Source organism: Sapajus apella, unplaced genomic scaffold (assembly GCF_009761245.1).
Source record: "Sapajus apella isolate SASKATOON/1434 unplaced genomic scaffold, GSC_monkey_1.0 scaffold125, whole genome shotgun sequence".
In the NCBI taxonomy this organism is placed as follows: Eukaryota; Metazoa; Chordata; class Mammalia; order Primates; family Cebidae; genus Sapajus; species Sapajus apella.
The window spans coordinates 4,285,265-4,298,469 of NW_022437065.1; the positions used below are offsets into that span (position 1 = coordinate 4,285,265).

Genomic DNA, 13,205 nt, shown 5'->3' on the forward strand with positions numbered 1-13,205 from the left:
AGTGAGCTACCATGCTGTGAACAGCCAGCCCTGTGAAGAGGTCCACAGCCAGTGACGAACTGAAGGCTGGCAACAACCACGTGAGTGAGCCTGGAAGAGGATTCCTCCTGCAGTCGTGCCTTCCGGCGAGATAACAGCACTGGACCACAATCTCATCAGAGACCTTGAGCCAGACGCACACAGCTAAGCCACGCCCAGATTGCCGACCCACAGAAACTGAGATGACAACTGCTGCTTTGAGGTAATTCATTACCCAGCAACAGGTAACTAATATACTGTAAGATTTATATTACATCAGCTGCAATTTGAACTACAGATAACTAATGTAAGAAAATGTGAAAATGAATTCAATCATTAGTACCCAGGCTTTCTCATTTATCTTTGAGGTCAAGGTTTATTTTTTTAATTAGAATTTTTATTGACATAATTATGGATCCACATGCACTTGTAAGAAATAATATAGAGATCCCTTGTATTCTTTGCTCAGTTCCCCTGTTGGTAACATTTTACAAACCTATAGTATATTATCATAACCAGAATACTGACATTGATACAATCCACCCATCTCATTCAGATTGCCTCAGTTTTACATGTACTCATCTGTGTGTACATTCCTTACATTTTAGTTTTCTCCCATACTCAAATTATGCCCCTTTGTAATTAAAAATCTAGTCATTACATTATTCCTTATAAATGTTCTATCTGATGGTAAAAGTTAAGAGATATGATTTCAGAGTTTAATTCATAGCTCCAAATTAATAAACTGAAAATTGACTCAGTAACAGAAAGCAATAAAGACCACTTATAGGTGATGTAATTGTCAAAGAAAAATTCACTTACCCTGAAAGTTTTCTTGAAAGCAAACTATAAAAGAAATATTACCCTTTCCCCAGAATTAATGTATTTGTATGTGAAATTCAGATGTGAAGTATTAAGTGTGGTTGAAATTTTAACACTGCCTTTTTTCCTCTTATGAAAGAAGTAAGAAGTTAATATTATTTGAGTAACAATGCCTCAAAAATCAATATATCCAAGTTTTAATTTTATGATCCAGCAGTGTTAAAATTAATATGTAAACATCTAAACACAAACAGCCAAGGAAAAAGTCAAGCTGATTATAAACCATGCAAAGCCAAACACTTTTGCATAAAAGATACACCTTAAAGGAAAACAAAGGGATACCTACTTTCTGCTGCTAGAAGTCCTAGAGGAAGGCAGCATATGGACAAACAACAAACAGTATGATTTTAGAACAAGCAGGTTATCAAGCCGCAGTTGGGCCCACTATAGGAGCCACCAGAAGCATGGTCCCCCAGATGACCCCAAAGTGAGCCCTCATGTTCCACGAGTACAATCACCGGAACTGTTTGGGATTTCAGACATCAAACATTGGGTTCTGATTCTGAATTATTTGATTTGAAATATGAGAAAAGAATATTTCCATTTGATTTTTTTTTTTTTTTTTTTTTTGAGACGAGGTCTCACTCTGCCACCCAGGCTGGAGTACAGTGGCACAATCTCACCTCACTGCAACCTCTGCCTCCTGGGCTCAAGTGAACCTCCTACCTCAGCCGTGCTCCCTCCCCTCCCAATAGCTATGACTACAGGCGCATGCCACTATGCCCATCTAATTTTTGTATTTTCAGTAGAGACGGGGTTTTGCCATGTTGGCCAGGCTGGTCTGGAACTCCTGATCTCCCAAATTGCTGGGGTTATAGGTGTGAGCCACCGTGCCCAGCCCCACCTTGAATTATTAAGTAACAAAGCAATACACAGTTTATTATAAGATTAAATGAATTCTAGTAAATATATACTGTATGAATTTCAATAATCAAAATAGAAAATTATCATTTATAGAAAAATTGTTTTATGTCGTAAACAATATACCTAAACATGTTTGAATTATTAGACGACAAATTAGCAAATTAGTTTTTAAATTATTTTAAATATTCATATTTTCCTAAATGCATAGAGTATTACTTTTCATTTTCCTTCCACCCCCTTTTTTTTTTCGGGATGGAGTCTCACTGTCGCCCAGGCTCGGGTGCTGTGGTATGATGTCAGCTCATTGCAACCTCTGTGTCCTGGGTTCAAGTGATTCTCCTGTCTCAGCCTCCTAAGTAGCTGGATTATAGGCGCATGCCACTATGCCTGGCTAATTTTTGTATTTTTAGTAGACATGGGGGTTTCACCATGTTGGCCAGGCTGGTCTCAAACTCCTGACCTCCAGTGATCCACCTGCCTTGGCCTTCTAAAGTGCTGGAATTACAGGCATGAGCCACTGTGCCCAGCCCCTTTTCTTTTTTTTGAGACAGGGTTTTGATATGTCATCCAGGCTTGAGTGCAGTGATGTACTCACAGCTTACTGCAGCCTTGATCTCTTGGGCTCAAGTGATGCTCCCACCTCAGCCTCCCTAGTAGTTGGGACCACAGGTGTGTGCTACTATGCTCAGCTAATATTTTGACTTTTTGTAGAGAGGGGGGTCTGCCTATGTTGCCCAGGCTGGTATCAAACTCTTAGGTTCAAGCAATCCTCCTGCCTTGGCTTCTGAAATTGTTGGGATTACAGGCATGAGCCACCATGGCTGGCTCTTTTCTTTTTTTTTTCTTTTGAGACAGAGTCTTGTTCTGTTGTCTAGGCTGGAGTACACTGGCAAAATCATAGCTCACTGTAGCCTCAAACTCCTGGGCTCAAGTGATCTCCTGCCTCAGCCTCCCAAGAAGGTAGGACTATAGGTGTGTGCCACCACACCTGGCTAATTTTCTTGTGTTGTTGTTATAGGGAAAGGGTCTGGCTCTGCCACCTAGGCTGGAATGCAGTGGTGCCATCCTGGCTCACTGCAACCTTTACTTCATAGGCTCAAATAATCCTCCCATCTTAGCCTCCCAAGTAGCTGGGACAAACAGGCACATGCCACCATACCTGGCTAATTTTTGTATTTTTGGTAGATGTGGGTTTTTCATGTCGCCCAGGCTGGTCTGAAACTCCTGAGCTTAAGGGATCCATCCGTCTCAGCCTCCCAAAGTGTTAGGATTATAGGCGTGAGTCACTGCACCTGGCCCGGCTAATTTTTTTTTTTATTTTGTAGATTCAGGGTCTAGCTATGTTGCCCAGGCTGGTCTTGAACCCCTGGGCTCAAATGATGCACCTGCTTCGGCATCCCAGTGTTGGAATTACAGGCATGAGCCACCATGCCCTGCCTTTAGCCCCATTTCTAAAGATGAAAATGGTATTAGAGATCTTGAACTAAAATCTCAAAGAGATTTATCCTAAATATATTACAAGCATGTGACTATATCATGTAGTCACAGTATAACAATACAAACCATTACTGGATCTGTTCCCCTTAAATAGGGTCAACTGTAATCTGAGTGTGAGGAGAGAAGAGAGAGGTTCCAGCTAGTAAAGGAAGTTACAGATGGAGGGAACAAAATGGAGTGGAAGAAAATACAGACATGAAACAATAAGAAGCACTGGGGACCATACCTATAAACACAACTAGATCCCTCCCTTTCTTGTGGGAAGAGCTCTGGATAATGACCAAGTCAGCACTGAGAAAAATGGCAAGGCTTTCTCCTCAAAGAGTCTCCTTTCTTTTCTTTTTTTTCTTTTTTGAGATGGAGTCTCACTCTGTTGCCCAGGCTGGAGTACAGTGGCGAGATCTTGGCTCACTGCAACCTCTGCCTCCTGGGTTCTTGCAATTCTCCTGCCTCAGCCTCCCTAGTAGCTGGGACTACAGGTGCATGCTGACACGCCTGGCTAATCTGTTGTATTTTAGTAGAGATGGGGTTTCACTGTGTTGCCCAGGCTGGTCTCGGACTCCTGAGCTCAGGCAATCCTCCTGCTTCAGCCTCCCAAAGTGCTGGGATTACAGGCCTGAGTCACCGTGCCCGGCTCAAAGAGTCTCTTCTCTAAGATTCCTATTTCTGAATGTTTTTGGAAATCACCTTCACTCAAAAGAGGAAGATTCATATCCCAATTAGTAAAGGTCAAAATGAGGAACTGTTTAGCTGCTAGAATTTTGATCTTGTCATTTTTAAAAAGTTTAAAGTTTTTGTGGGTACATAGTATATATTTACGGGGTACATGAGTATATTTTGATATGGGCATACAATGCATAATGATCATATCATGGTAAATGGGGTATCCATCACCTCGAGATCTTGTCGTTTTACACAAGGTATAAGCACATATCAATTGGTAAGAAATTCTGTGTGTATGTGTATGTGAATGTGTAGGTGCACACACATGTATAAAGAGGAGAGGAGAAGCATAAATACCACAGATGCTCATGGTCCCAACAGGGAAGAAGCATTAGCACACTCACATTCTTCCTGTATTGCTAACTGTGGGACAAATACCTCATGCTCCAGGAAGGGCCCGGGGCCCTAGTCCCAATGGTAATATATGAATATTGATGAAGCCAGTCCAAGAGTACAAAAATCAAAGGCAGCACAAAATCAAATATTACAAATATGGAGTGACTCTAACGAAAGAAAGAAAAAAAGCCGAGGCTAGAGACCCACGATTTAGGAGTTAAGTAAATAAAAAATGCATAAATAGGCCGGCCGTGGTGGCTCAAGCCTGTAATCCCAGCACTTTGGGACTCCGAGGCGGGTGGATCACAAGGTCAAGAGATCGAGACCATCCTGGTCAACATGGTGAAACCCCGTCTCTACTAAAACTACAAAAAATTAGCTGGGCATGGTGGCGGGTGCCTGTAGTCCCAGCTACTCAGGAGGCTGAGGCAGGAGAATTGCTTGAACCCAGGAGGCGGAGGTTGTGGTGAGCCGAGATCGCGCCATTGCACTCCAGCCTGGGTAACAAGAGCGAAACTCCGTCTCCAAAAAAAAAAACAAAAACGCATAAATAAAAATTTAAAACACACATACACATTTACACATAAATGGATCCTATGGGTTTTCAGTAAATGATCCTTGAGAATATCACACTGTAAGATGTAAATCTGAGCATTTTATAAAATGGTTTTGGTTTTTAAATTTTTTATCTCTTAATTTTTAAGAGGTGAGGTCTCATTTTGTTGTCCAGGTTGGAGAGCAGTGATGTGATCATAGCTCAGTACATCCTCAAACTCCTGGGCTCAGGTGATCCTCCTGAGCTGGGTGCCTCAGCCTCCGCAGTAGCTACAACTACAGGCACACACCACTGCACTGGCTTATAAAATAATTTTGTGAACACCGGCAGGGTTTTTCAGAAGTACCTATATAGAGTTCATCAAAACAAATAACTCTTTTATGTTCTTCCCCTTGGATACTTGTATGCATATGTTATAGATTTGTTTTTCCTTTGAGACAGAGCCTCGCATTATCGCCCAGGTTGAAGTGCAGTGGCATGATCTCGGATCATTGCAACCTCTGCCTCCCAAGTTAAAGTGATTCTCCTGCCTCAGCCTCCCAAGTAGCTGGGATTACAGGCGCATGCCACCACGCCTGGCTAATTTTTTTTTGTATTTTTGCAGAGATAGGGTTTTGCCATGTTGGCCAGGCTGGTCTCGAACTCATGACCTCAGGTGATCCACTCACCTCAGTCTCCCAAAACGCTGGGATTACAGGCATGAATGAGCCACCATGCCTGGCTGTGTTATAGATTTTTATAGAGAAAGAAGAACTTGATAATTGTTTCCAGAGTTAACTCACAAGACAGCTCTACGGTGAAAGATTCCATTCAAAGCAGTGCTACCCCACAGTCTGATCTAATACAATTGATCTGGGGAAAAGCTTACATCGGAAGTTTTTGTTGAGAGAGAAGGTAATCAGAAAGATCCCAAAAGATTGACTAGGATTTTCGATTGGATGGAGTGCAATGCTGGGTCTAGAGGGTGGAAAGGGGAAGAAGTATTACTGAGGTAAAAAGAAAAAAAAATGAAATGTTGGTTTTGGAGCCACAGGAGAAAGCAATTTTGGTATTAAAAAGAAAAGGAACAAGACACACGTAGACAGGATTTGGTTGCTGACAAACTTCTTTAGAATCTGTTGGAGGATTTAACTAAATGCACAGAAAAAGTTTATTCACAACAGAAGAGAATGGATGTAAATACCAAATTACTCACACAGATGAATAAGTGAATTATCCAATTACCTGAGGAGGTAGGGTCTTCAGAGAAATCTGGTAACTCTTCAGGGGGATCCCCGTAGAATGAGTTGAATTTGTGACTTGACACAGCGGCTAGTACTGCACCCTAAAGCAAAGAGATCAAAAAATGGATTATTCAAACAAATACACAAATATAAATAAGTTATTTAACAAATTATTTATCTTAAGGATCATCCATTAAGTGACTAGAAGAGAGATAGCTTTTAAATTATTTCAGATTCCTTTAAATAAATTACATATGCATATACCAGAATAACACTAATTGGGAATTGTAAAAGTATATAAAATCACTTACATCTTGAATTCAAACATGTACTACACAATGGAATATTCTGCAGTTATTATAAAATGATGCTGTAGAAGGGTGTTTAGTGGAGTGAAAAGGTGTCTGTGATTACTTATATGAAAAAGGTTTAAAATCAATGTATATTATAATCTCATTTTTGGGAAAAAAAGTTAATATGCATATAAAAGACTGAGTATACACAAGAATGTTAATAGCATTAATTATCTCTGGGTGGTAGGATTATGAGTCATTTTTCTTTTTAAAATCTTTTTTCCCTCTTTTTGTTTTTAATAATGACAATATGTTATTTTTATATAGTAATTCTCCATCAGGTCACACATCAGAATCAACTACGTATGACTCTTTCAAGCCATGTGCATAGCCTCCCCTGATTCCTAGTTGGAAATTACTGCCATTTGAGTGCAAGTCATCCCTTAGGACTGTTGAGTGGCAAAAGGCTGGGAGTTACTGCTTCAGTAAATCATATTATTTTATTTTATTTTTTATTTAAACAGCTTTAGGAGTACAAGTGGTTTTTGGTTACATGGATAAATGGTACAGTAGTGAAGTGTGGGCTTTCAGGGAACCTGTCATCTGAGTAGTGTACAGTGTACTCAACAGGTGATTTTCTATCCCTTGCCCCTCCACCCTCCCCCATTCTGAGTCTCTAGTGTCCATTATACCACTCTGCATGCCTCTGTGGACCCATAGCTTAGCTCCCACTTATAAATGAGAACACATGGTATTTGGAAGTAAATCACTTAACCTCTCTAGGCTTTCTTATCTGTAAAGAAGATTAAAACAGACTTATCTTACAGGATTGGCAAAAGTCACAACGTATTCATGAAAGTGCTTTGCAAATTGTAAGGCATTTTGTAAGTGCAAATCATTACTAACCCTACTAATAAAGAACAGGTACGTGACTACAGCTTTTTGCTGGTCTATGTAGAATCACTCATTTAGGTAGTTTATCAAATCACCTAAGTAGTCTAAGTCTAAATTTTAAATATTAACTGTTGAATTTTTCTGGAAATATAAAACTTGTGTGTGTTTGGTATTTGTTAATAAATACAGGAGAACATTATTATTATTATTGTTATTTGAGACTGGGTCTCACTCTGTTGCCCAGGCTGTAGCGCAATGGCACAATCTTGGCTCACTGCAGCCTCAACCTCTTAGCCTCAAGTGATCCTCCTATATCAGCCTCCCAAGTAGCTGGAACTATAGGCATATGCACCATGCCTGGCTACTTTTTGTATTTTTTTGTAGAGACGGGGTTTCACCATGTTGCCTAGGCTGGTCTTGAACTCCTGTGCTCAAGCGATCCACCTGCCTCGGTCTCCCAAAGTGCTGGGATTACAGGTGTGAGCCACTGCGCCTGGCCAGAAAACATTAATAAAATATATTTCCACAAAGTTTACTTAACTGTAGAAAGGAAAGAGCAAAAAGAGAGAAGTGATATTGATGCTAACATTCCAGTAAAACTTTTGAAATTTCCCAAAGTCTAAAGTTACCGCAGGAGAGATTCTTATGCAGAATTATAGTTACCATGTTGAAAAAACAGTAGTGAATGTTGAGTTCTTCTTTCTACAGAAACTTATTTCACTTTACATATTATACATGTTTCCTAAAAATTGGGTGGGAATGGAATTTTTATATATCAAATCACGTTTCCCACACACTGAAACTAGACGTTCAGAGATGCTTTATTTTTATTCTACATGAAATACAACTGTATTTCTTAAGATGTTAGTTATATGTTTCAAGACTTGTTGTAGCTACTACTATAGTCAAAGATCTATAATAAATACTTACATTACTAGGAAAACACTATTTAAAAGAGCCCCGAGGCTGGGAGTGGTGGCCCACACCTATAATCCCAGCACTTTGAGAGGCCGAGGTGGGCAGATCAGGAGTTTGAGACCAGCCTGGCCAATATGGCAAAATTCATCTCTACTAAAAATACAAAAATTAGCTGGGCATGGTCATGCACATCTGTAATCCCAGCTACTTGGGAGGCTGAGGCAGGAGAATTGCTTGAACCCGGAAGGCCAAGTTGCAATGAGCCGACAGTGTGCCACTGCACTCCAGCCTGGGTGACAGAGTGAGACTTCATGTCAAAAAAAAAAAAAAAAAAAAAAAAAAAAAGGCCCTGAGATGTAAATGCTTTTGAAACAATAGTAGTAAGTTTTAAATTTATCTGTTTTACGACTAGCAGTTTTATTTACGTAGTTTTTTGTTTTGTTCTGTTTTTTTTCAATAATAGAAACTGAGTCTCACTATGTTGCCCAGGCTGGTCTTAAACTCTGGGGCTTGAGCACTCTTCTGGCTTCAGCCTCCCAAAGTGCTAGGATTATAGGTGTAAGCACGGTGTCCCCCCTAATATTTAGTTGTCTGAACCCAGTGACTATAGGTAGTTTAAATTTTCAATTCAAGCCATTATGTAAAACAGTAACATAGTTCTGAAATAGGTCATAGAGTAAAAGAATTTTATTAAGAGTTTGAGAATCAACCTTAGAGATTATTCATTCTAAGAGACTCATTTTGCAGATGAGAAAACTGAGGTTCAGAGAGGCCTACCAACCTGTTAAGGTCTCTGTCAACTTAGAAACACAATGAAGAGTAGACAAAATTGACATCCACTGACTACTCTCCCCAGTTCAAGGATTTCTACTATACTAGGGGTCAGCATTTTTTTTCTGTAAATAACCAGACAGTAAATATTTTAGGCTCTGAAGGTCATATGGTCTCTTTTGCAACTACTCAATTCTACCACTATAGCATGAAAGCAGCCATAGACAATATGCAAAGTAATGTACTTTGCTGTGTTCCAATAAAACTTTATATACAAAAATAGGCAGTGGGTTGGATTTGATCCCCAGGTCATATTTTGCCAACTCCTGTACTACATTATTGCTATTGAAGAGCATGTGGGTACAACAATAAAAAAAATCAGATATTATACAAGTTGTTCTTTCTAGTTTATTAAAAGCCCCAGAGTTTAAGACCAGCCTGGGCAACATAGTGAGACTGTTTCTATTATTGAAAAAAACAGAACAAAACAAAAAACTATGTAAATAAAACTGCTAGTCGTAAGACAGATAAATTTAAAACTTACTACTATTGTTTCAAAAGCATTTACATCTCAGGGCCTTTTTTTTTTTGACGTGGAGTCTCACTCTGTCACCCAGGCTGGAGTGCAGTGGCACACTGTCGGCTCACTGCAACTCGGCCTTCCGGGTTCAAGCAATTCTCTTGCCTCAGCCTCCCAACTAGCTGGGATTACAGATGTGCATGACCATGTCCAGCCAATTTTTGTATTTTTAGTAGAGACTAAACTTTCTGGTTTATTAAACCCTTGACAAAGAAGTTTTTTATCCGCTTTAATTTAGAAGGTATAATTTAGTATCTTTTAAGGGTGAAACATAATACTTTTGAGTTAATTAGACTATTCACAATCTGTTAAGATAAATAATATTAAAGTTGTAATTTTCTATCAAAAAAATTAACCTAGAAAGGAGAAGCTAGATTATAAATTCAAAGAAAAAGAGTACTAAAAGTTTTAAATTTGTAGTTAAGAACTAGAAAGAATTCTTAACCATAATTATAGTTTTCTTGAAATGTCAACATGTCAAACATCAAAATGGAATGCTTCTGGCTAGATGATTCTGTCTGGCATTTAAGGAAATGGAAAACAAGAAAATGGTTAGGTCAGATTTCTGCTAAATTAAACTACTGAATGCACTTAAGAAGGCAAAAAAGTGATTGAGGATCACCAGAGCTGAACAAAGATGTATTGCTGACTTGAAGACAAAAGCCAAAAAACTAATACTCTCTTTTTGGTGCTCCCTAAGCCTAGAAACATACATCATGAAATCTGATAGGCACAATGGCAAAAGGGTACATTTTAAAACGTGTAAATACAAAATACACAAGTATTGGATATAGAATAATTGGTTTTGTAACTAAATAAATAAGGGTACATTTTAAAACATGTAAATACAAAATACACAAGTATTGGATATTGAATAATTGGTTTTGTAACTAAATAACAAGGTAATACAGAGTCATGGCAGGGGGGTACATTTTAAAACATCTAAATACAAAATATACAAGTATTGGATACAGAATAATTGGCTTTGTACCTACATGACAAGGTAATACATAGCCACATTTCTGAGTGAACAGGGAAATTTTCAAAAGCTATTGCCCAATAGGAAATAATAAATTTCACATTTCAGAATCATAAACTGGCTGGACATGGTGGCTCACACCTGTAGTCCCAGCACTTTGGGAGGCCAAGGTGGGAGGATCGCTTCAGCCCAGGAGTTTGAGACCAGCCTGGGCAACAGAGTGAGACCCATCTCAATTAAAAAAGAAAAAACAACATATATCTGTATATGTATTTCTTAAAAAGTATCACAAATCAATTGCTTTGTAAAATCAATATATAAGATCAAAATCACTTTACTTATTATTTGTGGAACTGTTCATACCAGAATAACAGTTTTCAGTTTTTAGAATCAAGGATCCTACCCCGCTTATTTTTGAGACAGAGTCTTACTCTGTCACTCAGACTGGGGTACAGTGGTGTGATCATAGCTCACTGCAGCCTTGACCTCCCAGGCTCAAGTGATCCTCCCACCTCAGCCTTCCAAGCAGCTGGGACCACAGGTGTGCGCAACTACATCTGGCTAATTTTTAATTTTTTTATAGAGCCGGGGTCTCCTTATGTTGTTCAGGCTCAGAGGTTACCTTTTGGATACCAGATTTAATGTTCTGATTAGCTGAAGCCCATGATTGTTATCTCAGCTTATTGCCTTCGTACAAACCCTTACTACAGAGAGGACTGTATGCAATGCTGGGTTTCATTAAGGCACAAAGGTCTTTGGTAAATCTTTAAGTTAGTTTTTGTTGAATTAACAGAAAGAAGATTGCCAAAAAGTATCTGTTAAAGCTTCCTGGTTGACCTGTCAAAAAGTGCTGCTTAGGTATAAGCATTACCCTGGAGGTACCAAGACTCCATAGCAATACTGTACAATAGAACTATCTGTGATGAAGGAAATGTTCTAAACCTGTGCTGTCCAATACAGTAGCTATCAGCCACATGTGGTATTGAGCATTTGAAAGGTGGCTAGTGCAATGGAGCAACCAAATTTTAATTTAATATTAATTTATTAAAATTGAAATGTAAGTAGTTACATATGGCTATTTACTACTGTACTAGATAGTACAGCTCTATACAGTACCAGAAAATGGCATTTTTATACAAACCTTTCCTAGTTATGCACAGTTCAGGATACAAGAGACCAATCAATAAGTCAGAGAATACTTTTGCAATTTGTAAAATTAATAAAGGCTAGGCACAGTGGCTTATGCCAGTAATCTCAGCACTTTGGGGGGCCAAGGTGGGCGGATCACTTGAGATCAGGAGTACAAGACCAGCCTGGCCAACACAGTGAAATCCCGTCTCTGCTAAAAATACAAAAATTAGCTGGGTGTGGTGTTGGGCACCTGTATCCCCAGCTACTTGGGAGGCTGAGGCAGGAGAATCACTTGAACCTGGGAGACGGAGGTTTCAGTGAGCCGAGATTGCACCACTGCACTCCATCCTGGGCAACGGAGTGAGACTCTGTCACAAAAAAAAATTAAGAAAGAAAAATTGTAGAAAGTTACTAGAAAGCTCCCTCGCTTTCTGTATATATAAGAAATAAATGATTGTAATCCCTTAATTGAATTACATGGACTCAACTCACCATTTCTTAAATGGACTGTAATAAACTTACCCAAATATAGAATATTGCTTCTATTTGTATAGAATTTCTTCAACATACTTTACTGTGGGGAATTTGCTTTCTAGGGTATAAATAATTGAAGAAGCAATGGGGATGACTTCAGAATACATTTCCTCCTGAGTCTCTTCTCTGGATAGACATGCTTGGATACACACAGTTACCATTTTCCTCAGTACCTCCTTAAGTAGGTGACATCCAGCGTTAGAGTACAGGTGTGCCCACTTAAGAACCCCAGACCACAGAGCACAGATTTTCCACACAGCCTGGAGATCATGTAGCCTGCCTCATGTATCCTAATATTCAGTTTGAGAAAATATGATACTCATATTCAGTTCTGTGCTTAGAACTATGTAGTTTATTTAAGTATTGTTATCCAGAGGATTCTTTTTTTTAACTGAAGTATTTATAATTCCAGAGCTTAGTATGAATTAGGAAGAAAAAACATGACACATGAAATGTGTAGTAAACAAAATGGGGAAAATATACTTTCCCCATCATGACTAAATTACCAAAGTAATTTTCTTTTCTTTTTTTTTTTTTGAGACAGGGTCTTACTTTGTCACCCAGGCTGAAGTGCAGTGGCGCAATCCTGGCACAGTCTTGGCTCCCTGTAACCTCCGCCTCCCAGGCTCAAGCAATCCTTTTGTCTCAGGCCCCCAAGTAGCTGGGATTACAGGCACGTGGGCCTCCACACCCATTTCATTTTTGTATATTTTGTAGAGATGGAGTTTCACCATGTTGCCAAGGCTGGTCTTGAACTCCTGAGTTCAAGCACTTTGCCCGCCTTGATCTCCAAAAGTACTGGGATTACAGGTGTGAGTCACTGTGCTTGATCACAAAGGTAACTTTCTATTGCTTTCTGTGAACCCCCTTTTAATCACTTCCAAGGGAGTCATTACACATTAAACAGTCACCCACCATTGAGGAGGTTAAGAATAGTGTCTGGATAGATGAGGGCCTAGCTGTATGAAAATAAAGTGTGTAGTAGACTCTGAAAGCCAAAGAAGTT

General features: G+C 39.2%; 1 protein-coding gene across 2 annotated transcripts in view; it reads right to left on the minus strand.

Moving 5' to 3' along the window:
- CASK (calcium/calmodulin dependent serine protein kinase) overlaps positions 1 to 13,205 on the minus strand; it is a 322,704-nt gene that overhangs the window by 94,117 nt on the left and 215,382 nt on the right. The window contains exons 9-10 of one of the 2 annotated variants that reach the window (XM_032261682.1): positions 6,101 to 6,200; positions 1,187 to 1,204 (exon numbers count right to left, since the gene is read on the minus strand). In XM_032261682.1, coding sequence (XP_032117573.1) covers positions 1,187 to 1,204; positions 6,101 to 6,200 — 118 coding nt within the window. The remainder of the gene's footprint in view (positions 1 to 1,186; positions 1,205 to 6,100; positions 6,201 to 13,205) is intronic. The other variant, XM_032261683.1, reaches the window with a different exon arrangement.